Here is a 22,528-nt window from a genome sequence, read left to right as displayed (position 1 = left end):
CTTATATTTTTTTCTACCCTGGGGGTTACCCCCTTGTTTGAAGCTGGTTACTTTAAAGCTTCTTTGCCTTGAACCAGAACGCTAGGGAGCATAGGAAGATATTGAGTTCCCTTGGTAGCTGGGGCCAGGGTTTCTAGGAGGACACGTGTGTCTCCAGATTCTTCCTCTAGGGCGATTCCGAATTGATTGGCTGCTCTCTTGACTAGGTCATTGTAGAAAGCTATGTCATCTGGAGGCGAAGCTTTTGAATGATAACTACAAATCTCTTCCTCTGGGCTTTCAGTGTTGAGATCATTCCACGAATCCTCGAAATTTTAGTATATTCCCTTCTCTTCAGGTACATCCTCGTATTCCTCGGGTTGTTCGTCTCTAGGTTTTGGGGGAGGAGGGTCGAAAATACCACCTTCTCCCTTGGCATCTTCGCCCTCTTCAGCATTGACGTTCTCCTGGTCGGCAACCGGTTCCTTTGGGATTCCAAATTCTTTCAGCGACTTGTCAAACTCCCTCTTCTTTTGGAGGAGTGTCGCCATTTCATCTACGAGTCGTTTTCTTTGTCTTTCGACTTTGAGAGCCCTCTATGCATCGGAGGCCAGAGATGTTCTTGTTTTCGCAGCGACAAGGTTTGCTTTCAACAGTGTTATGACCTTTTTCGAGGGTTTGGTGTTTGGATTTCGGCGTTTATCAGCAATTTTTCCTCCTCAGTAACCTTTGGTTGGCTTCCGTGGGATTCTTTTCATCGCGGCTGACTCTCGATCACATTTTTGCTCAGCGTCAGGCTGACTTGTGCGCCTTATTTTCGTGGCCCTTCAGTTACGACGAATTTTTATGGTCTTACCTTCTACGTCTTTTTTGATGGATCGCTCGCCTTCTTCTGGGGGTGGATTTTTTCGGAGTCACCTTCTACAACCTAGATGTCTGATCCCTCGTGCGTCTGCTGGTGCTCCCTGTTCTTCCTCGTCGCTAGAGAAACCCAGGTCTCAGAGGTTTTCTTCGAGGTCTGCGACATCATGGTGCAGTGGGCCGCTTTGCTTTCGGAGGGATCCAAGTGTCTTCGGCAGGAACGCCGCGCAGGCCTTACAGTCCTTGTCCTGATGGTCCTTGGGCAGGCGAGGTTGCAGACGTCATGTGGGTCACGTTGAGCGTACTTGTGGTGGCACTTAAAGGGAATGTTCTCCATGTTCCCTACCTCGCTATTTGTGGACCGATGGCAGTCCCCTGTGGTGTTGGTCCCGGAGCTCTTCTTCTGTCCTCTGTTACGGCGTCAATTTATTTTTATTTATTTATTTTAGAGGTTTTATATAGCGCCGGCTGGACCCAGGGGTATCAGAGCGCTTTACATTTTTGAGACAAGGTCAACAAGACGGGGACATACATAGCATCAATGTATATAAACAACATAAAAGTCCCCGCCTGACAGATTTCACAATGATAAATATGGGAAATAAGCACACCAAAATGTGGAAGATGTGATAATCAAAAATATCATAAGGCACAAATTGAAAAGAGAGCCAGAAAATTGCAGTCAGGATAGGGATGTTAGTGGTCTGTTAGGTTGGTAAGGAAGAGAGCAGGAGGGGCTGAAGTGGGGGGGTTGGAGGGGATGAGGGCTGAGGGTGGACAAGGGAAGGGGGGGTGCAAGGAGGAGTGAAGGTGGTAAACAGGGAGGGGGAAGTGACGAGGGGGAAGGGCGAGTAAGGCTGAAAAAGGGAGGGCGGGTGCATCTAAGGTCGGACAGATGTGGCCAGTGGAAGAGAACAGATAGGGATTAGGGTCCCCAGTATTTTTTGAGGGGATGTAGTTTGAGTTCTTTTTTGAAGCTAGAGTAGGAAGGGTTGCAGCGAAGGTCAGTTGGAAGGGCATTCCAAATGCAAGGCGCGTTGCCGGAAAAGGATCGTGACTGGGTGGTTTTCTTTTTTAGAAGGGGGGGGAATAAGAAGGAGGGTGTTCGTACTTCTCAAGGAACGGGAGCAACCGGCTTTAGTGAGTTTGTAGAGCGAGGTAGGTCGGTGTGTTCTGATGGAGAATTTTGTGTGTAATGCAGGCTGTTTTGTAAGCAGACCTACCTTCAAAGGGAAGCCATTTAAGGGTTTTAAGGGCAGGGGAGATGTGGTCGAATCGCTTGCAGTCTGAGGTAAGCCTAGCTGCAAGGTAAAGCACAGATTTAAGAGGTGCTAGGTGGATCTTGGGAATTCCGGTGAGAATGGCATTGCCCTAGTCCATGCGAGAAAGAACAAGGGATTGGACTGCTAGTTTGAAATCATCGATAGGGATGAAGAGCTTGATTTTCTTAAGGTGGCGGAGAGTGAAGAGGGCTCCTTTGGCAGAATTGTTGATGTGTACCTTGAGGGTTAGGAGGTTGTCAAGGGAGATCCCTAGTGATTTGACTGAGGAGGACAAAGATAAGGAGCAGTTGAGGGCATTAAGGTCAGAGATTCAATTCTGAATGGGGAGCTGGTTATTTTTAGGGGAAAAAAGAATAATTTCAATTTTTTTTAGGGTTGCGTTTGAGGTGGTTAATGTGGAACCAGGCTTGAATCTTGAGTGTTGTTGAGGTGAAGGATGTCAGCATGAGTTTTATTCTTATAATAGAGTTGGGTGTCGTCGGCGTAGAGATGGTAGTTGATCCCGGCTTGTTTAATAATGAGTGTGAGGGGTTCCATGAAAAGGTTAAAGAGAGAGGGAGAGAGGATGGATCCTTGCGGAACTCCTAAGGAGATGGAGGTAGGGTTAGATTGGCAATTTTGGATTTTGATTTGTTGAGAACGGTGTTGTAGGTATGAGACAAACCATTTGTGTGTTGTACCATTTAGGCCGAATCGATCTCTAAGAACAAAGAGTAGAGCAGAGTGGTTAACAGTATCAAACACTGCAGAGAGATCAAGGAGGATCAGAAGGCTAGATTCACCATTGTCAAGTGAGTGGTGGATGTCGTCAACAATGTTTAGCATGGCGGTTTCAGTGCTGCATCCTTTCCTAAAGCCAGATTGGAAGGGGTCTAGTAAGTTGAAGTGTTCAATGTGTCTATCTAGTTGGAGAACGACACATTTTTCCAGGGCTTTAGAAAGAAGGGGAAGGTTGGAGATGGGACGAAGGTTATTGAGGTCGTTTGGGTCCGCCAGAGGATTTTTGATAATGGGGGTGATTTGGCCTAGTTGCAATGAAGTGGGGACGCAGCCGGTGGCAAGGGAGCTGTTGATAATAGAGGTCCAGGAAGGGGTAATGATGTATTTGAGGTTTTGGACAAGTTTGGAGGGGAGAGGGTCTTTGGTGTGGGAGGAAGGTTTGAGTTTGGTAATGATGTTAAAGACATCTCTTTCAGTGACTGGTGTAGGAAGGTGGATATCTGACTATGGTTACCCCAACTTTTTTCCTGGTGTTTTGCTGGTTTTTGACTTAGTTGGCCTGGGATCCTGCTATTCAGGACCCCAGGCTTCCTGCTCTCTCTGTTAAAATGGACTCCATGTACCTTAGGTACATATCCAATTGGATACTGGGTCACCTTATCAGTCCCTGTACCTTAGGTACCCAGGGCATAGGTGCACTCAGGGCCTACCAGGGGCTGCAGCATGTATTATGCCACCCCTGGCTGGCCACCCAAATCTGACACAACTGGCTGCACGACAGCTGGGGCAAGGTGGTGTTATCACCCTTTGCTTTAGATATAGTATTCCTATATCTAACCATAAATGGACACATATATTCCTATCAGTCACTCCTATGGCGGCAGGCCTTATCAATCCTGAAGGCAGAGTGCTTGGAATTATGTGAGATGGTGCTCTGGCATGAGCTGAGCCCGTTTGCAGCTTGCGGAACCAAGTCCTTATAGCTGTTCCATGATAACGCTATACCATATACTCTTAAGTGCATTATGAACCTCGCGGTCAAATGCTAACTTTGGCATAGCATTATCAAAACATGTCGAGTAAGGTGTCATACGAATTGGAATACTAACCCCTCGCCAATTCTGGCAACGGGGTTAGCATTCCACCCTTCTAGAGGGACACAACATGTCTGTAACTGTGAACCCCGGTTAAAGTTAACTCGAGCCTCAGCATCACAAAATGGATGCTGCCACCACAGACACAAGTCTGACCTCCTGCTGCTGGGAGTCCTTCCAGCAGCAAGGGAGACTCAGACAAAGGTTTTCCTGCCTTGGGAGGTGCTAGCACCACCCCAGACAGGATTTTGTGTATTAGGTAGGCCAAGGCTGAAAGGAATGAGACATGCCTGGGGCACACAAGGTGCCCTGTGCATACACCGGTTCCAACCAGTTGCTGGGGCACTCCAGCCCCAGCTCTGGCGGGAAACTGGACAAAGGATAGGGGGTGTAACCACCCCCCTTCCTGGTCCCACCCATAGGAGGGACCTAGTCGTAGTGCAGCCCCCTTTAGCTGAATAAAGGTAGGAGCTGGTCCCATTCCAGATTAGATTACTCTTGACAACTTCCACGAAGAACTCTTGACCTTCGACCTCCTGAACATCAGAAGACTGAAGAATCTCCCCTATGGTCAGGGAGTGACCATCCTGCATCGCAGGCACCATCAAGCTCCTGTGCGGTTTGCTGCAAAGTCCTTCCATCCCGGAATCCTACGACCCAGCTCGACAAGACCCGGACCTCCAGACCTCTCTGACCTCTACCCACATCCACAGCACAGCTGGGACCCGTGGGTGCGACGAGTAACGTGGAGACGGCCATCTTGAAGAAACCTGCACAGCGCCTCCAGCACGACCCCCGAGGGTTCCTCGAGTGAGTGCATTGGGGACTGAAGCCCCACACCGACGCAGCTCCTGCACCAAAGACCAGCCCCCCAGCCTCCCCGTGATCTGCGTGGGGCCCTTTTGCCTGGTTGCTGCCCTTCCTGTTGTCTGGTCACTTGCCGGCTGGCTAGTGACCTCTGAGACGACGACCCGAAGATTTCGACACTGCTAGTCTGGTCCACCAGACTGGCCCTTGCTTCCTTGTGAAAGAGAAGCACCCCGGACCCTCCTGGTCCACTCCAGACGCCATCTTTGTTCCACCGCGTGGCTTGCATTAGCCAAGGCCTGTTGTCCAGATCGACGATCCGACACCGCCAACAGCAGCAGACTACGTGGGACAGCTCGTGCCTCCAGCCTGGTCGTGAAGAACAGCTCCTGGTCCGCGCAGCTACAGAGAGAAGCGACCCTTCTTCCACCTGAACGCGGTGACAGCATCTGGTTCCCTCCTGGTTCCAGCACCGTCACTGGCTAGTGACCAAGACTCTGTCCCCTTCCTTTTCAGGACTTCCTTCTTCCTAGTTCCATCCTTGGAACCACCGGACTCCTCCATCTGGCTGTCTGCCAGCAACGGGCGGGGGAATTGCATGCATTTTTAGGAGCAACCTCTCCGTTACTAAAGCCACCTCCCCCTCCCTTACTTCCTGTGAACTCCTCTGCCTCGATATCACCAGCGAGGGCAAACTAGTTTGTGCTTTACATCTCATCTATCACCCGCCTGGTGACAACCTCACATTCACTCAACAACTCATGGACACGATCACATCCAATGCCGGTCGGCAGACCACCCAAGTCTACCTGGGTGACTTTAATCTCCACTGGAACGATCAGAAAGACGCAGTGGTGAATAGTCTCAAAACTTTCCTTAATGCGCTTGACCTCACCCAAATATGCGATAGACCAACACACGACAAAGGCTCGATACTCGATCTCATCATCGCCAAAGAGGACTCTACCCAACTGGAGGCGATCCAACCCTGCGACTGGTCAGATCACCACATTATCACCTTCTTTATCAACGAAAAAGTTAAACTTAACCCGGCTCAACCTACCAAATCCAAGACCTGGAAAAGGGACATGAAGAATCTTAACCCCAATACCCTGCCTCCCCACATCGGCAGTCTCCTACTTCCCCCTTCAGGTGCCTCGGATGTTCAATCACTGACCGATCACTACCTTGACTCTATGACTTCAATAGTCAACGAAGTCGCCCCATTGCAACTGAAGAGAGTCTCCACCAAGATCTCTAAGCCTTGGTATGACGGCAGACTCGGCGGGTCTCGGGCTCAAAAATTCCACAGACTCGACAATTCTCGCTCCGGTGCCTACTCGACTCACGGGGTCACACTCTGCGACTCTGGGCAATAGCTTGCTTAATCTCCACTACGGCCCCTCGCGGCGGGATGCCTGGCTTTCACCTTGTGGATACCCTGCCGGGGTATCTCACAGGGGAATACCAGGACGGGTTCCCTAAGCAAGCGCCTTGATGCCTTCGGGTGATACGTGCGCTATATAAGTCGCAATACATTTACATACAATGATGACAGGCGTGCTATGCGAATGGCCGAGCGCACCTGGAGATCTGACCCCTCATCACTGCATCTCAAAACGCTTAAGAACAAGAGAAATGCCTACTTTAGGAAAATAAAGCGCGCAAAGTCTGACTTCTTTAGCCGCCAGCTGGACCAAGCAAAAAACAGGCCAAAAAAGCTGTTCGAACTTATCAAAATTCAAACAAAGACACAACCCTTACAATCAAACAGCACAACAAGCGACACCCCACAATGTGAAGCCTTCTCTGCTTTCTTTAAGCTAAAGACAGACAACATAAGAAATTCTCTCATCATGGATGTAAACCGATTTCCCAGCCACACCAGAATGTCTAACACTCAACCTAAAAATAATGCATCATGGTTGTCCTTCGACACCTACTCGGAAGAAGCAATACACAAACTGCTTTGCACCTTGAAGCCCTCTAATCACCTCATAGACCCCCTACCTGCTAATGCTGTAAAAGACTTCATCCCCCTGCTCCTCCCACTTTGGACCAAAATCATCAACAGCTCCCTTCAACAAGGTCTCATCCCAGACTCCCTGAAGGTGGGGCAAGTCACGCCCATACTCAAGAAACCTACAGCTGACCCGTCTGACCTGAACAATTACCGCCCTATCACCAATATCCCCACCCTGGCCAAACTGCTGGAAAAATGTGTCCAACTCCAACTAACAAAACACATTGACCAATTTGACCTCCTCAACCCTCATCAATCAGGCTTCCGAGCGAAACATAGCACGGAATGAATATGCTACTTACCAGTATGCATCTGTTCTTGGCATGTAGGGCTGCTAACATTCATATCTTAGCATTAGATCGCCGCCTAGTGTTGGGCTCGGATGATTGCACATTGTTGTCCTGGAAGAGTCTTCGAAGTATCCTGAGATAGGTGGCTCCTCCCCTGGACTACAGTGCGCATGGGCATCGGCTCCATCCCCAGATTGTTTTTCGCCATTGTGGCAGAAGATGGAGTGAAAAGTGTAAAAGATGTCCATGCTAATGAATAAATACAATAGTATATCTGCAGCTGCGACAGGCACCGGGGAGGAGGGCGGGCGATATGAATGTTAGCAGCCCTACATGCCAAGAACAGATGCATACTGGTAAGTAGCATATTCAGTTCGAGGCATGTGGGCTGCTGAATTCATATCTTAGCATAGAATACATAGCAGTCCCTCCATCAGCGGCGGTTGCCCGTGCCAGCTGCAGAAACCTGAAAAAGTGTCTTGAGAACAGCCTGTCCTACAGCTGCTTGCTGCTTGGAATGCACATCAACACAGTAGTGTTTTGTGAAGGTATGTGGTGTGACCCACGTGGCTGCTCTGCAAATATCCTCTAAAGGAATGTTCCCTAGGAAAGCCATGGATGCCCCCAGTTTGCGTGTGGAGTGCGCTCTGGGGGGTATTGTTAAAGTGCGCTTGGCTTTTTGATAACATATCTGGATGCACTTAACAATCCACCTGGCTATCCCTGCTTTGGAAATTGGGTTGCCTTTGTGTTGGGGTGCGAAGGCAACAAAGAGTTGTTTTGTCTTTCTAAAGGGTTGTGTTCTGTCTATGTAGTACATCAACGCCCTCCGTACATCTAAGGTATGGAGCATTCTTTCCGCCACCGTTTGCGGGTTTTGAAAGAATGCTGGTAAGTCAATAGTTTGGTTTAGATGAAACTGTGACACCACCTTCGGAAGGAATTTGGGGTTAGTGCGTAGCACTACCCTATTTGAATGGATTTGAATGAATGGCTCTTGGATTGTGAGCGCCTGCAGCTCACTGACACGCCTCAGAGACGTAATAGCTATCAGAAAGGCCACTTTCCACGTAAGGAATTGGAGCTCACACGAGTGCAGTGGCTCAAATGGTGGCCCCATCAGTCTGGTGAGAACGACGTTGAGGTTCCACACCGGAGCTGGCGGTGTTCTTGGGGGAATGACTCGTTTCAGACCTTCAAGGAAGGCTTTAATGGCAGGCACCCTGAAGGCAGAGAGGTGCTGCCTGTTCTGGAGATAAGCCGCTATGGCGGATAGATGTATCCGAATGGAAGTGTACGCTAGATTGCACTTGTAAAGATGCAACAGATAGCAGATGATGTTGGGGATAGATGCATCTAGCGGGTCGATGTCATTGGCCGTACAGTAAATGACAAAACGCTTCCACTTTGCAGCATAGCATGCTCTAGTAGTTGGTTTCCTTGCCTCCTTGATGATGTGCATGCACTCCGGAGGTAGGTTAAGGTATCCAAACTCTAGGACTTCAGGAGCCAGATCGCCAGGTTGAGCTGTTGTGGATCTGGATGCTGAATGTCTCCATGGTTCTGCGTCAAAAGACTGGGCGTGAGGCGCAGCCTTTGATGCGGCACCACTGAGAGTTCGAGGAACGTGGTGTACCAAGCTTGGCGCGCCCACGTTGGAGCAACCAGGATGAGAGTCATCTCGTGCTGCCTTAGCTTTCTTGCGACCAGCGGTATTAGAGGGGCTGGCGGAAAAGCGTACGCAAATTTGCCTGACCAGTTCATCCATATCGCATTCCCCTGCGACAGTGGGTGAGGGAACCTGGCGGCAAAGAGTTGGCATTTTGCGTTCTCTGCTGTGGCAAACAGGTCTATCTCCGGATGACCCCACTGCTGGAAGTACGGGTGGAGAACAGACGGGTGTATCTCCCACTCGTGCATTTGATGGCTGTATCTGCTGAGCAGATCCGCCATCTGATTGTCCTTTCCTGGGAGGTGTTCTGCCATGAGGAAAATGTTCCTCTGAATGGCCCACTTCCACATGCTCTGAGCCAGATGAGACAGCTGTGGCGAGTGGGTGCCTCCCTGCTTTTGAATGTAGTACATCGCGGTCATGTTGTCCGTCCGGACTAGCACGACTTTGTTGCACAGATGTACAATGAAGGACTTGAGCGCCATGAAGATTGCCATCAGTTCCAGATAGTTGATGTGCATCTTCTGTTGCTGCGTCGTCCATAGTCCCTGCACTGTGTAAGTGAGCACATGAGCTCCCCAACCCTGGAGAGACGCGTCCGTTGTCAGGATAATCTGCGGCACAGGCTCTTGGAACAGTCGGCCCTTGCAAAGGTTGTGTGGAGTCCACCAATGCAGAGAGTTGTATGCCCGACTGGTAACCAACACTAGGTCTGTCAATTGCCCACGAGCCTGTGTCCACTGATTCGCTAAGCACTCCTGGAGCGGGCGCATGTGTAGCCGTGCGTGAGGGACTATGAAGATGCAGGAGGCCATCATGCCTATCAACTGCATGAACACTCTCGCTGGAAGCGAGTGTTGCGGCCTGAACCTTTGGATCAGAGCCTGCATGCTGTCTATCCTGACCTGGTTTGGCTGAGCCATGGCCGTCAGGGTATTGATCGTCGCGCCTAGAAACTGCCGGACATGCGCCGGCTGAAGATGCGATTTTGGGTAGTTCAGGGAGAATCCCAGATCGTGAAGAAGGTGAATTGTAGTCGACATGTCTGCGGCGCACTGTTGCTCTGACTTGGCTTGCACGAGCCAGTCGTCTAGGTAGGGGTAGACATGGATGTTCTGCCTCCTGAGGTGCGCCGCTACTGTCGCCAGACACTTGGTGAACACCCTCGGGGCTGTTGTGACTCCGAAGGGTAGGACTTTGAACTGGTAGTGCCTGCCCTGAATAGTGAACCTGAGGTATTTCCTGTGTGACGGGTGTAGTGGAATGTGGAAATAAGCATCCTTGAGGTCTAAGGTTGCTAAGAAGTCTCCTTGGTTTAGCAAGGGAAGAATCTGTTGCAGTGTAAGCATGTGGAAATGTTCCGATAGGATGTACAGGTTGAGGGGACGTAGATCGAGAATGGGCCTGAGAGAACCGTCCTTCTTTGGAATAAGGAAGTACAGGGAATATACCCCTGTGCCTTCCTCCCCCACCGGCACGAGCTCGATTGCTCCCTTTTGCAGCATCACCACTACCTCCTGCTGCAATAAGAGCAAGTGCTCTGCGGACATAGGCCGTTGCCTTGGCGGGATGTTGGGTGGAGTGGACTTTAACTCTAGGCAATAACCATACTGGATTAGTTGTCGCACCCACCTGTCTGTGGTGATGTTTCTCCAGACGGGCAGGAACCGCTGCAGTCTCCCCCCGACAGGTGTTAGGTGGTCGGGGGGCAGTGACAGAGAGTCACTGTTTGTTGGGAGTAGAGGTGCGGGAGCTGTTGTTTCCTCTGCCGCGACCTCTGTTGCTGTTATTCCTGTAACCTCCCTTGTTCTGTTTAGTGAACGAGGTTTGTGCCCCACCTTTTGTGAACTGGGATTGTTGACCCAATTGTCCTCTGGTGACTCCACGTGCACCTGAGCGACGAAAATTGCCGCCACGAAACTGCTGTGACTGTAGGGCCCCCATAGACTTAGCAGTGTCCGTGTCTTTCTTTATTTTCTCTAGGGTGGTGTCAACATCCGGACCAAACAGACTATCAGGATTGACTGGCTGATTAAGAATTGTCGTCTGAATATCCGGTTTAAACCCTGAGATGCGGAGCCACGCTTGTCGTCTCAGCATAACGCTAGTGTTGATAGCCCTAGCAGCTGTGTCCGCAGCATCAAGTGCACACTTGATGGCTGCGTTTGAGATTAGCTTCCCTTCCTCGATAAGCATTTTCGTGCCCTCTTGGAACTGTGGAGGCAGGTGTTGTACGATCTGTTCCAGGGTGTCATAGTGCGCCCTATCATAACGCGCCAAGAGCGCCTGTGTATTGGCAATGCGCCAGAAGTTTGATGCCTGTGCAGCTACTCTTTTGCCCCCTGCCTCTAGCACTTTGGATTCCTTATCCGGGGGAGGAGCTTCACCCGTAGTCTGGGAGTTGGCACGTTTCCTGGCATTGGCGACCACAAGAGAGTCCAATGGCAATTGTCCCCGAATGTATGCGGGGTCCGCAGGTGCAGGTCTGTACTTTTTTTCAATGCGAGGGTTGACCACTCTCGCTCTCGTAGGCTCCTTAAATATGTCCCCAGCATGCTTGAGGACTCCTTTAAGCATAGGCAGTGTCTTTACTGTCCTTTCAGAGACCGAAAAAGTGTCGAAAAGGAAGTCTTCCTCCACAGGGTCGGCATGCATGTCCACATCGTGATTGGCTGCCGCCCTTTCGAGTAGGGCATGAAAACCTGCTGAATCCTCAGTTGGGGATGCCCGTGCATTAAAAGGCTGCGGGTCCTGCCCCGCACCTTGGGTGTTCTGGTCACCAGTGTCATCAAATGAATCCGGTTGCACATCAGGTTCATTGATTGGGAAATTGTACTGGTCGTCCTCATCATACCCCTCACCCTCAGAGTGGTCTGGGGAGGGAGTAGGGCTCCGTCTCGGAGGAGGCTGGATTGGTTCCGTGAGGCCTGAGGCGTCAAGGGGCACCCTTTTCTTCTTTAGTGGAATGACATAGGGGTCCACTGGCTCCGAAGTTATTTTCCTCTTATAGAGGGTCAGTTTGCCTGTGTCAGCGTCGATGAAATGCACCTGACGTGGAAGTGGGCCAGTCGGTGAAGAAACCACCTGTTTCGGTGCCGATTTGGTTGAAAATGCCTTGGGCGCCTCCTTCGGCGGCAAAATAAAGAGAAGTTTCCCAGACGGCTTCTCTGGAGTGTCTTTTCGCGGCTGCGTTGATGGTATCGGAGCCGACGGGGCAAAGGCCTTTTCCCTGATCCTTTTCAGTGAGTCGGCAATGGGGGACGGCACACTCACAGTTTGTGTCGTCGCCGACGAGGATGGTCTGATTTTCCCCTCGGATCCGACGTCCTTGTGGGCCTTGTGCGTCTTGGGCGCGGATCCCGTCTGTATCGCCTCCGATTCCTGCGTTCGGGGCACAGACTTCTTTCCGTGTGCCTGCGTAGCCTCCTTGGAGCCGACTTTGGTGGGTTTTGACGGCGTCGGAGACGCTGTCCCGTGCCGACCATCTTTCTTGGAGGACCCCTCCTCTGGCGTCGTTTTCGATTTCGCAGCATCGGAATCGACGGACTTCCTCGACTTCTGCGGACCGGAGGTCGACGGAGTCGATGGGGTAGCAGGCGCCGTCGGTTTCACCGGCACGGCAGCCATCTTAGGGACACTCGAGTCCTTAACTTTCAGTTTCGATTTCGGGTCGGCCATTTTAGGTGTTGTCGATCCCGATGGTTTCGGTTTCGGTTTCGAAACAGTATGCCCAGCAAGTAAGTCCGTGGCCGGGCCCGAAGGCGGGGCTGTGGCTTGCGGCAACGGGTCTTGGGTAAGGCCGACAGGCGATCCCGTGTCCCGGTCGGTATCCTCGTAACCTTCGGGGCAGAGCTCGTCCGCTGAGCTATCCGCCGCGGCCCCATAAATCTCATCGTCGTCTCCTACCTCGTCGACGTATTCAAGGCCTGGACCCGCGACTCCGTCGTCGTCTCCCGGATCCGCCTCGACCTCCGTCCCGGGTGGGGAGATTTGGAGATGATGACCCTGGTCCTCTTCGTCCTGGTCGCCGAAGATGTTCTCCGGATCCGGTGCCGCTTGTTTAGCTTCCATGCGCACCGCGCGCCGAAGCTTGAGAGTCTTTTTCGATCGGAACTGTGCACAGGCCTTGCACTTTCCGTCGTCGTGGTCAGGCGAAAGGCATTTGTTACACACAGGGTGTAGATCGATGTGTGGGTACTTGGACCCACAGAGCGGGCAGTACTTAAACGGGCTCCGCTCCATGTCCGAAAAGGCTTGCAGTCGTGTCGCGATGAGAAGGCCTCAAAGTTCCGAGAGCGAAGAAAACTCCGCTTATTCCGGCTCCAAGAGACGGAAGACTCGAGACCGTGCGCAGACAATACCGACGCAAGAAAATCGAGGCCTTTTGGCCGCTAAAAGTTAGTTATACTTGGTTCCGACAGTAAGACGTCGAGACCACATCCGAACCCAATGGCGGAAAAAAACAATCTGGGGATGGAGCCGATGCCCATGCGCACTGTAGTCCAGGGGAGGAGCCACCTATCTCAGGATACTTCGAAGACTCTTCCAGGACAACAATGTGCAATCATCCGAGCCCAACACTAGGCGGCGATCTAATGCTAAGATATGAATTTAGCAGCCCACATGCCTCGAACACGGCTATGACGCACATAATTGATGACGCCCTCCAAATCCTTGACCGCAATGAGTCCTGCCTCCTCATCCTTCTTGACCTCTCTTCAGCATTTGACACGGTCAAACACGAGAACTTACTGGAGCTGCTAAGCACTAGAATGGGTCTATCGGGAACTGTTCTCAAATGGTTTACTTCCTTCCTTCATAACCGGTCTCAGAAGTTCAAGATCGACAATGTGCTATCTACACCTGTGCCAGCAGATCTAGGTGTTCCACAAGGATCTACCCTCTCCCCCACACTGTTCAACCTCGTCATGGAACCGCTCGCCACCTTGTTCCAAGCATCCAATGTTCAATTCCATATGTACGCCGATGACACACAACTTTACCTAAAGCTATGATCCCCGGAAGATATCAAACTTCTGAATTCCACACTTAGTAACACTCAATCTTGGTTGGCCGATAATCACCTCAAACTAAATGCTCTGAAAACTGAGTTCCTACTCATCTCACCTCCGGCGAAAATTACCACCACCCAAACCTGGCTCAATAACCTAACAGCACTCAATGTCCAACCTACCATCGTGGATTCTGCGAAATCCCTAGGCATCACACTCGACGCTAAGCTCAACATGCAACAGCACGTTAGCAAAGCAACAAAAGGAGCTAATTTCCAAATCAACACACTGAGGAAACTTAAACCCTTCCTCCCAGCCAAGGACTTCCAAACTGCTGTACAAGCTTTAGTCATCCCTCGCATAGACTATGGAATTGTGGCCCTCAGCGGACTCCCGCTATCCACAACAGCACCCCTAAGAGCCTCCCTGAACGCTGCCGCGAGACTCATTACTGGCTCAAGAAAACATTTGCATATATCCCCAGACTTAAAATCTCTAAAATGGCTGCCTTTTGAAGCCAGAATACAGCTAAAAATTGCCGTTATGACACACTCGGCCGTGCACCACAAGGCACCCAACTACCTCGCTCAAAAGTTGTCTATATCAGGAGGTTCGAGATCCAATAGAAGTATAAAAAATCTACTCCTGAAACCTCATAGATTCCGGAAGGAAAAAACATACAAGCGCTCCTTCTCAGGAATGGCACCCAGGATCTGGAATGCACTCCCTCCTGAAACAAGGCTTATCTCCTCCACTGCATTCTTCAAGAAAAAGGTGAAAAACATCCTTCTGGCTAAGATCTCCTGAACTTTATAGGTGTTGGATCAGAAACTCTGCATCACTCTGTATTATCGATCACCTGTTTGTCTCTTGGCAATATATTCCTATTTGATTGTGACACTATTATGCTACTCTCCTACTACCGACCAATATATGATACACTTTAGTTTGTTGAATCACCCTCCCGATGCCCCCACCCCGTGTTCTCTCTATCCTAAGAAATTGGTATAAGCCATCCCTACATCCAAAGTTTACCTGGACTCTATTGTAGCGGGATCAATGACCTGCGCCGTCTTATATTACTTGTTACCTGATTGTATATCGGTATGTTTTCTGTACATTACTGTTATCCTATTATGTTTGTATCTATTATACTGCTCCCATTATTTCTGTTCAGTCCTGTTGCCCCTACCCCTGTCTCTGTGAAGCGCCCTGATATCTGTAAAGATCTTGTTTGCGCTATATAAAACTTTGAATAAATAAATAAATAAATAAACTCCTTGTTTCAGGCATCACCGGGATCAACGCAGCAAACCCGACGCAACTTCAGCCCTATGCACCCGCAGCCTGTGGGTTAGGTAACTAAAGCTTCTAGGTGCTGAAGTCTGGGTCCATTATCCTAGTGTCCAGGTCCACTGTTGTTTTCCCTCCATCCAGCCGGGTTCGTCCGGAATCCGTAACTTTGTAAACTGTAGCATCCATAGACGTTGGTACGCATCCCGCGTGAGAGTTTCCACTCTGCACGTGAGTCCTGTGGGCCTCCTGCTCCGTACTTACCTAGTTCGTAGCGTAGTCCCACCGATCCTCCAGCCTCTGGATCTCCTTACAGTACTTTCCTTCCTCGCATTCCATTGTTTTGAGTATATGGTTTGTCATGCCCCTAGGACACTCGTGTAAATACTGTGCAAACTCGTATTTCTTTTGTAGTATTGTCATGTGCTTAGCCCTCTGATCTCATAAAGAGTTCAGAGGTGTATGTTAGTTAATAAATATCCTTTTATTTTCATAACAACCTGTGTGGTGTCCTTTCATCTGGTATTCAAGGGGTTATATTGTGGTAAAACAGCTGGCTTCACATGCCAAAAGAGTTTAGCCTAAAGACTGCTTTTGTCCACGCTACTAGGATAGCTGGTCTATCAGGTTGACTTACAACCAATCACCATAAGGGTTGTTTGGACTGATACAAGGTGATCACTAGAATTAGTGAGCATCATATATCAGGCCAACTTCTCACAACTGGCTGGAAGTTAAGCCATGCGGCATTGTTTTTAGGATGAGAATTAGGATGATTGGAGTCCAGGAAATTTGAGGGCAAGGGGGGGTGAGTGAGATCAGAGTTATGATGGGCAGTAGTGGGTGTGGGGGGAGTAATGATGGAGGGTGGGATATTAAGAGAGATGTTCGGATTGGTGGTAGGGATCGCAGTAGAGAGGAAGGATTGCTCAATTAATTTAATTTTGTCTGAAAAAAGAGAGCTATTTCTTCACATATAGTCGTCGAGGCCAGTGGGACAGCGGGAGCGGAAGCAGTTTGATTGCGCACAATGCTGAATAGTTCTCTTGGCCTATTCTGAGCTCGATCTAGTTGTGACCTGAAGAAGGAAGTTTTTGGTCTAAAGATGTGTTTTTTGTAGGACGATCTAGCAAGTCTGAGGCGGGTCAGGTTAGAAGGAGAGGAGTGCTGTCTCCATAATCTTTCAGTCAGTCGGAGTCTTTCATTATTAAGGTCTGTGTTAAACCATGATTTGCAGGGAATATTTTTTTGTTTTTTGAGCTTGAGAGGGGCTAGAAGGTCAAGGGTCGCTTTGTTATATTGTTCGGTAAGTTCATTTGTGTTAAGGGAGGGAGGGAGGGATAGCGAGAAGTTGGGCATGAAGTTTGGATTCAAGTAAGTCGGGAGGGATATGACTGAGATTTCTGATCAGTTTCATGGGTTTAATAGTTTTGGTAGGAGGGGGGGAGGCGGAGGTAGTTATGGAGAATAGGATAAGGTGATGGTCGGACCAGTCAATGGGAATGATGTTAGATAGGAGGGCTAGATCCTTGCTGGTAATGATAGCGTCAAGGGTGGTTCCTTTGGAATGGGTTGGTGACTGACAGGTTTGTTTGAGGTCATTAATTTCGAGAAGGTCAGAGAGGAGGGAGATTGAGGGATCTTTGGTATCATTCCAATGGAAGTTAAAGTCTCCCAGGAAGATGTTTTTAGATTTGGAAATTGAGGATTGGGTAAGAAGGTTAGATAGCTCGTCAATGAATGGGTAGTGATTTCCAGGCGGATTATATATATTGTGAAGGCGGATGGGGGGGGGGAAACCCTGTATTTTGAGTTCAGCTACAAGGTATTCAAAGGAGGCATATTCGGCGTTATTGATAGGGGAGAGCTGTAGTTCGTCTTTGAAGATGATAGCTACACCACCGCCTTTTCGGATGGGTCCATCTTTCCTAATAATGGAGTAGCCCGGGGGGTGAGAGTAGGTGTAGAATACTTGTAGAGTGGTCATTAAGCCAGGATTCTGTAAGGAACGCAATGTCGATGGATTCGCTAAGGATGGTTTCAGAGATTTCTATGGCATGTCGGGCAGCAGAGCGGCAGTTAAGCATGCAGGTGAGGGGAGTGGGTTTGGGAGATGGGAGGGCATGGATGGAGGTGAGATGAGGAGGGGGTCTAGGTGAGACAGGTGAGAGGGGAATACGACTAGTCCCCAATATGACGGGGATGCTTGAGAAGGGGGGAGGCGTGTTCATGGTTGATGAGTATGGAGGGTAGGAATTTTGAAGGTCGGAAATCTACCGGTGAGAGAGGGTGCAAGTGGTGCGGAGTGGTCTTTGAGCCCGGCAGAGCATGGGCGTTGTTTTCCACGGTTTGGAGGTGGTGGGGTTTATTAGACCAGGGCTAGCGGTGTTTCTTCGGGGAGGGAGGTCGCTGGATTTGAGGTTGTAGAAATCGTTCCTAAGACGAGAGAGATCTCTGGTAAGAGTGGAGAGGTTAAGTTCGATGTTGCGAAGGGAGTTTGAGATAAGAGTGAGGGGGTAAGTAGGGTGTGGGGGGGAGGACAAATGGGGTTCGGAGTTAGCTGCAGAGGGGGGTCTGTTCTGAGGAGGCAGTGAGCAGATGAAGGCAGGAGGCCTGTTCTGAGGAGGAGATGAGCCGATGCAGGCAGGAGAGCAGGGAGGGCTGTAGTTGAAGGGGAGAAGGAGTGGCATGTCGGGGTAGGGGGGAGATGAGACCTCTGTGGATGAGAAGTCAATCTTCAGTTTTTTTTTTAAGTTTTTCAGGATAATCTGAAAAATCTTCAGAGCGTCCCGTCTTGCTTCCAGACTCAACGACGAAAAAAAAACATCTGAAGATAGCTACCATGCACGTCAAACTCCAGGATACCGTTGACATCACACAGGGGATGTTCCTGGCACCAAACGGTGGTCGAAAGCATCCAAAACAGGAAGAAAAAAAAAAAAGAAAAAAAAAGAACTAAGACTATTCCAGACCCAACAACTAGATGGCGGAATAATGCACAATATGTGAATCCAGAAAAGGACTCGCACTGCATAACAAAGCTTACTAATCTAAGCAGGATACACGTGCTGGAGGTACTAACGTGCGCAACAAGCTTGATTTTTTCACATTTGTCTTTTAAGACTGCTAGCAAGCACAATTTAATGCCATATTTCTGATCAAAAACAAGAACTGAAAATAAAATGGCCACCACCATATGGACCATTCACTTTATCCATAGAAGAGTAGCATCCAGTACAGAATTCCACTTACCTTAACTGGAGGGGTGATCCCTGACCCAGAGTGCCGTCGGATCTGGCAGCCATTCTGACTAGGCCTCTGCTGCTTGTTGTTCAACTGGGGCTTCTTCACTGTTCCACCATGGTCATTTCTGACCGACTCCACTTTCTCTGCAGTGGTCTTACTAAGCAGCTTGTTAACGAACAAGAGAAGGAATAAGAACTACAATTAGAGATCTCAGCTTCTTAAAATTGTCAAGACAAAACAAGAGAGCAAGTCATTGGAGTGTTCTGGAGTAATGGGAGAAATAATCCTATTGTTTACCGTAATAGCTGCCCTTTTCATGCCTTCCTGCAAGTGGTTATGAGACTACTGATTAGTGCAAACGTTATTTCCAGAAAAATGGATGCTTCGTCTTTTCACTATATGCTTGTCATTTTATATACATGACCAAGTAAATACTGTCAATGAAAAAAATTGTCCAGGGTCTGTAAACCAAAACATATGGTGGTACTCCAATCCAGACACTAGTATTAAACGGTGCAGTAGATTTCCTTAATTTTGATTTAATGAAGCTGCATCACCATTCCATCTATTGTGCGAGAAGCAAAGAGGCTGAAGTTTTCTTAACTCTAACCTCCTACATGCCAGTTTCCTTCTGAACCACCAGGGTCTGCTCTACTTCAAACATAATGCCCAACTTAGCTGCAAAGAATATTGAAGTGCTGACATCCTACTCATCAATAAAAATAACATATTAAAAATTAAATAAACAGGGCTGGTGAATACTGCATCTTTACTGCCCATTCCATATTATAATGTTCAGATTCCAATAGTAATTGTCAGAGAGGTGAAATATTTAGCAGCATATAACGTCATTAACTTGCATACTAGCATTCTGAAGCACTGGAAAAAGTATAGATTCAAAAGAAAAAATAGAACACCAAGGCAAATATAGATTAACTTCTGGTAGTAAGTGCAAATTAGTATTACAAAAAAGTTGATGACCTGTAACACTAGCTCTACTTCAGGGGAATCTCCACCGAAAACATCAGCAATAAATTGCCCTCCCAAACGCTGGATATTAATATAGAAATCTTTTCCTCAGAAAAGCCAATTTGTCAAAAAATTAAAAAAAATAATAATTGACAGCTTGTCATGGCTATGTTGTGCAATTTCCATTTATTTCCTTAAACAAAATGTTTTTATTTAAAACGGACTATAATAGGAAGGTGATAAGAAACAAAATGGTTACTTACCTTTGGCAGTAGTTGTGCAGAATGACGAATTTCTGCGTTCACATGCTATGCACTATTCCACCATCTAGTGGTTAGGTCCAGAAGCACAAGTTACTACTTGTGTAACGATATATCTGTAAGAGACATTAGTTAGTGATAGATTCCTTACCTTAGAATATCCCCAGGCGTCAGACTGGATCCGGAAATTTTTTGCGTAGCAGTACCCTTGCGCGTCGGTAGGCGTCGTCTGCGGCTCCGCGTCCGTCGTGGGCGCCGTGATGACGTCATCGGAATACTTAGACGCCGCCTCCGCGTGCTGAAGCAGTTCTTAGACACAGCTTTTCCGCGCCAGAAGCGCTGAGCCATGTTAAAAACCAACACTGGTGCCATTGAAACTAGGGCCCTGAATGGGGATAACCCTAACCCTAGATATCGGTTCACAGAACGGGGAGGATGGGTGGGTCGGTAAGGAATCTATCACTAACTAATGTCTCTTACAGATATATCGTTACACAAGTAGTAACTTGTGCATCTGAAAGAGACACGTTAGTGATAGATTCCTTACCTTAGAATAGATACCCCAGCAATACCAACCCCGGTGGTGGGTCTGCGAACCAATAATCACACCAGAAAGTCCTGGACGACAGAACGGCCAAAGAAGCCATCCCTCTGGACTTGGCTGTCGAGGCAGTAGCGTCTTGCAAACGTGTGCAGCGAGGCCCACATAGCTGCCTGACAGCTGTCTTGTAAGGGCACTCCCCGACCCAGGGCAGTTGTAGTCGCCGTGGCTCGGGTGGAATGAGCCCGCAATCCAACAGGGGGCTCCTTTTTAACCAAGGAGTAGCATGCCTGGATACACAAGATGATCCACCGGGAGATGGTCCTCTTGTGCACCGTTTTCCCCTTCTTAGCACCCACGTAACCAACAAAGAGTTGGTCATCCACCCGAACTGGCGTGTGCGATCCAAATAGAACTAGAGCGCACGTTTTGGGTCCAGGCGGTGGAGCCGCTCTTCCTCTTTAGAGGGATGCGGAGGCGGAAAGAAGGTGGGCAAGGTGATAGACTGCCCGATGTGGAAGGCCGTGACAACCTTGGGCAGGAAAGATGGCTTAGTACGCAACACAACCTTGTCCGGATGGACAGAAAGGAAAGGAGGAGTACAAGAAAGGGCCTGGAGCTCGCTCACTCACTCTCCTGGCAGAGGTGATAGCAACCAGGAAAGCAGTCTTCAAAGTAAGAAGGCGGAGAGGACAGTTGTGAAGTGGCTCAAAGGGAGCACACATCAGAAATGTAAGAACCAAGTTCAAGTCCCACTGAGGCATCACAAACGGAACAGGAGGGAACGTGTGTGTGATGCCCTTCAGAAAGCGATTTACAATAGGGGTCTTGAACAAAGAAGGTTTATCAGGCAGCCTTAGAAAGGCTGAAAGGGCAGAAAGGTAGCCCTTGATAGTGCCCAGAGCAGAGCCCTGCTGGGCAAGAGAAAGAAGGAAGAGAAGAACCTCAGAGAGAGGAGCAGCAAGAGGATCCACAGCCTTTGCTGTGCACCATGCCACAAATCTGTTCCACCTGCAGGCGTATACCGACTTTGTGGAGGGACGCCTGGCTGCCAGAATGACGTTACAGACTTCAGGAGCAAGTGAAATGGCCTCAACTGTCGCCGCGCAATCTCCAAGCATGGAGGTGGAGACTGGACAGGTTCGGGTGGAGGACCGTCCCCTGCTGCTGCGACAGAAGGTCCTCCAGAAGAGGCAGACGAACCGGGGGATTGACTGACATACTGAGTAGCTCTGGATACCAGTACCTTCGTGCCCAGTCCGGAGCCACAAGGATGACTTGTGCCCGGTCACGCTTGATCTTCTTCAGCACTCTGGGCAGAAGTGGTATAGGGGGAAAGGCGTACAACAGACCGCAACTCCACTCGCGACGAAAAGCGTCTCCGAGCGAGTGCCGCCTTGGAAATTCCAACGCGCAGAACAGATGACATTGCGCGTTCTCTTCGGTGGCAAAAAGATCTAACCAAGGCTCTCCCCATCGCTGAAAGAGGCCTTGCGCCACGTCAGAGTTCAGACGCCATTCGTGATCCATCATGCACCGACGGCTGAGCTCGTCCGCCCTGTCGTTCAGGGAACCTGCCAGGTGTTGAGCCACCAGGGTCACGCCCTGGCGTTCCAGCCACTGCCAGAGACGCAGAGGCTCCTGGCAAAGGGTCCATGACCCCACCCGCCCTGTTTGTTGCAGTACCACATGGCTGTGGTGTTGTCCGTGAACACCTGCACTACACTCCCCCGGACAGAGGGGAGGAATGCTTCCAGTGCTAGACGAATCGCCCGCAACTCCAAAAGGTTGATGTGGAGCCGGGCCTCCGCCGGAGACCAGAGGCCTCTGATCTCCACCTCTCCCATGTGGCCTCCCCAGCCCTGGAGGGACGCATCCGTCACGACTACGCGCTCCGGATGTGGAAGGGAGAGGGATCTGCCGCTGACCCAATCGCGGTCCGTGAGCCACCACTGCAGTTGTCTCGCAGTGCCCTCCGAGATCAGGACGTGGTCGGACAGGTTGCCCTAATGCTGGGCCCACTGAAACTTCAGTTCCCACTGCAGAGCCCGCATCCGCCACCTGGCGTGATGCACCAGTAGGGTGCAGCAGGCCATCAGCCCCAGAAGCCGCAACGTCAACCTGACCGAGACCCGGGATAAAGGCTAAAAGAGTGGAATGAGAGCCTGAATATCCCGGACCCGCTGTTCGGGAGGATAAACCCGAAACTGCACTGAGTCCAGAACCGTTCCGATGAAGAGGAGCTTCTGAGAGGGGCACACGTGTGACTTCAGCACATTGAGGGAGAACCCCAGCTGGTGCAGGAGGTCTGCCGTTGTCTGGAGGTGGCTGACAACTGTTTGGGGCGAGCCCGCCTTCAACAACCAGTCGTCGAGGTAAGGGAAGACTGAAACCCCTAACCTGCGCAGATAAGCTGCAACCACCGCCATCACTTTCGTGAACACCCGTGGGGCGCTGGTAAGGCCGAAGGGGAGCACG

At 49.8% G+C, this 22,528-nt stretch overlaps 1 protein-coding gene across 5 annotated transcripts in view; it reads right to left on the bottom strand.

Moving 5' to 3' along the window:
* SIN3A (SIN3 transcription regulator family member A) overlaps window positions 1-22,528 on the bottom strand; it is an 865,613-nt gene that overhangs the window by 506,238 nt on the left and 336,847 nt on the right. For 3 of the 5 annotated variants that reach the window (XM_078685093.1, XM_078685092.1, XM_078685091.1), the window contains one exon: window positions 18,287-18,457. In XM_078685093.1, the coding sequence (XP_078541219.1) occupies window positions 18,287-18,457 (171 nt within the window). The remainder of the gene's footprint in view (window positions 1-18,286; window positions 18,458-22,528) is intronic. The other 2 variants (XM_078685095.1, XM_078685094.1) reach the window with 1 other exon arrangement.

The sequence above is a fragment of the Lissotriton helveticus genome, chromosome 3_2 (genome assembly GCF_964261635.1).
Source record: "Lissotriton helveticus chromosome 3_2, aLisHel1.1, whole genome shotgun sequence".
NCBI classification, from domain to species: domain Eukaryota; kingdom Metazoa; phylum Chordata; class Amphibia; order Caudata; family Salamandridae; genus Lissotriton; species Lissotriton helveticus.
This window is presented reverse-complemented; position numbering and strand designations above follow the sequence as displayed.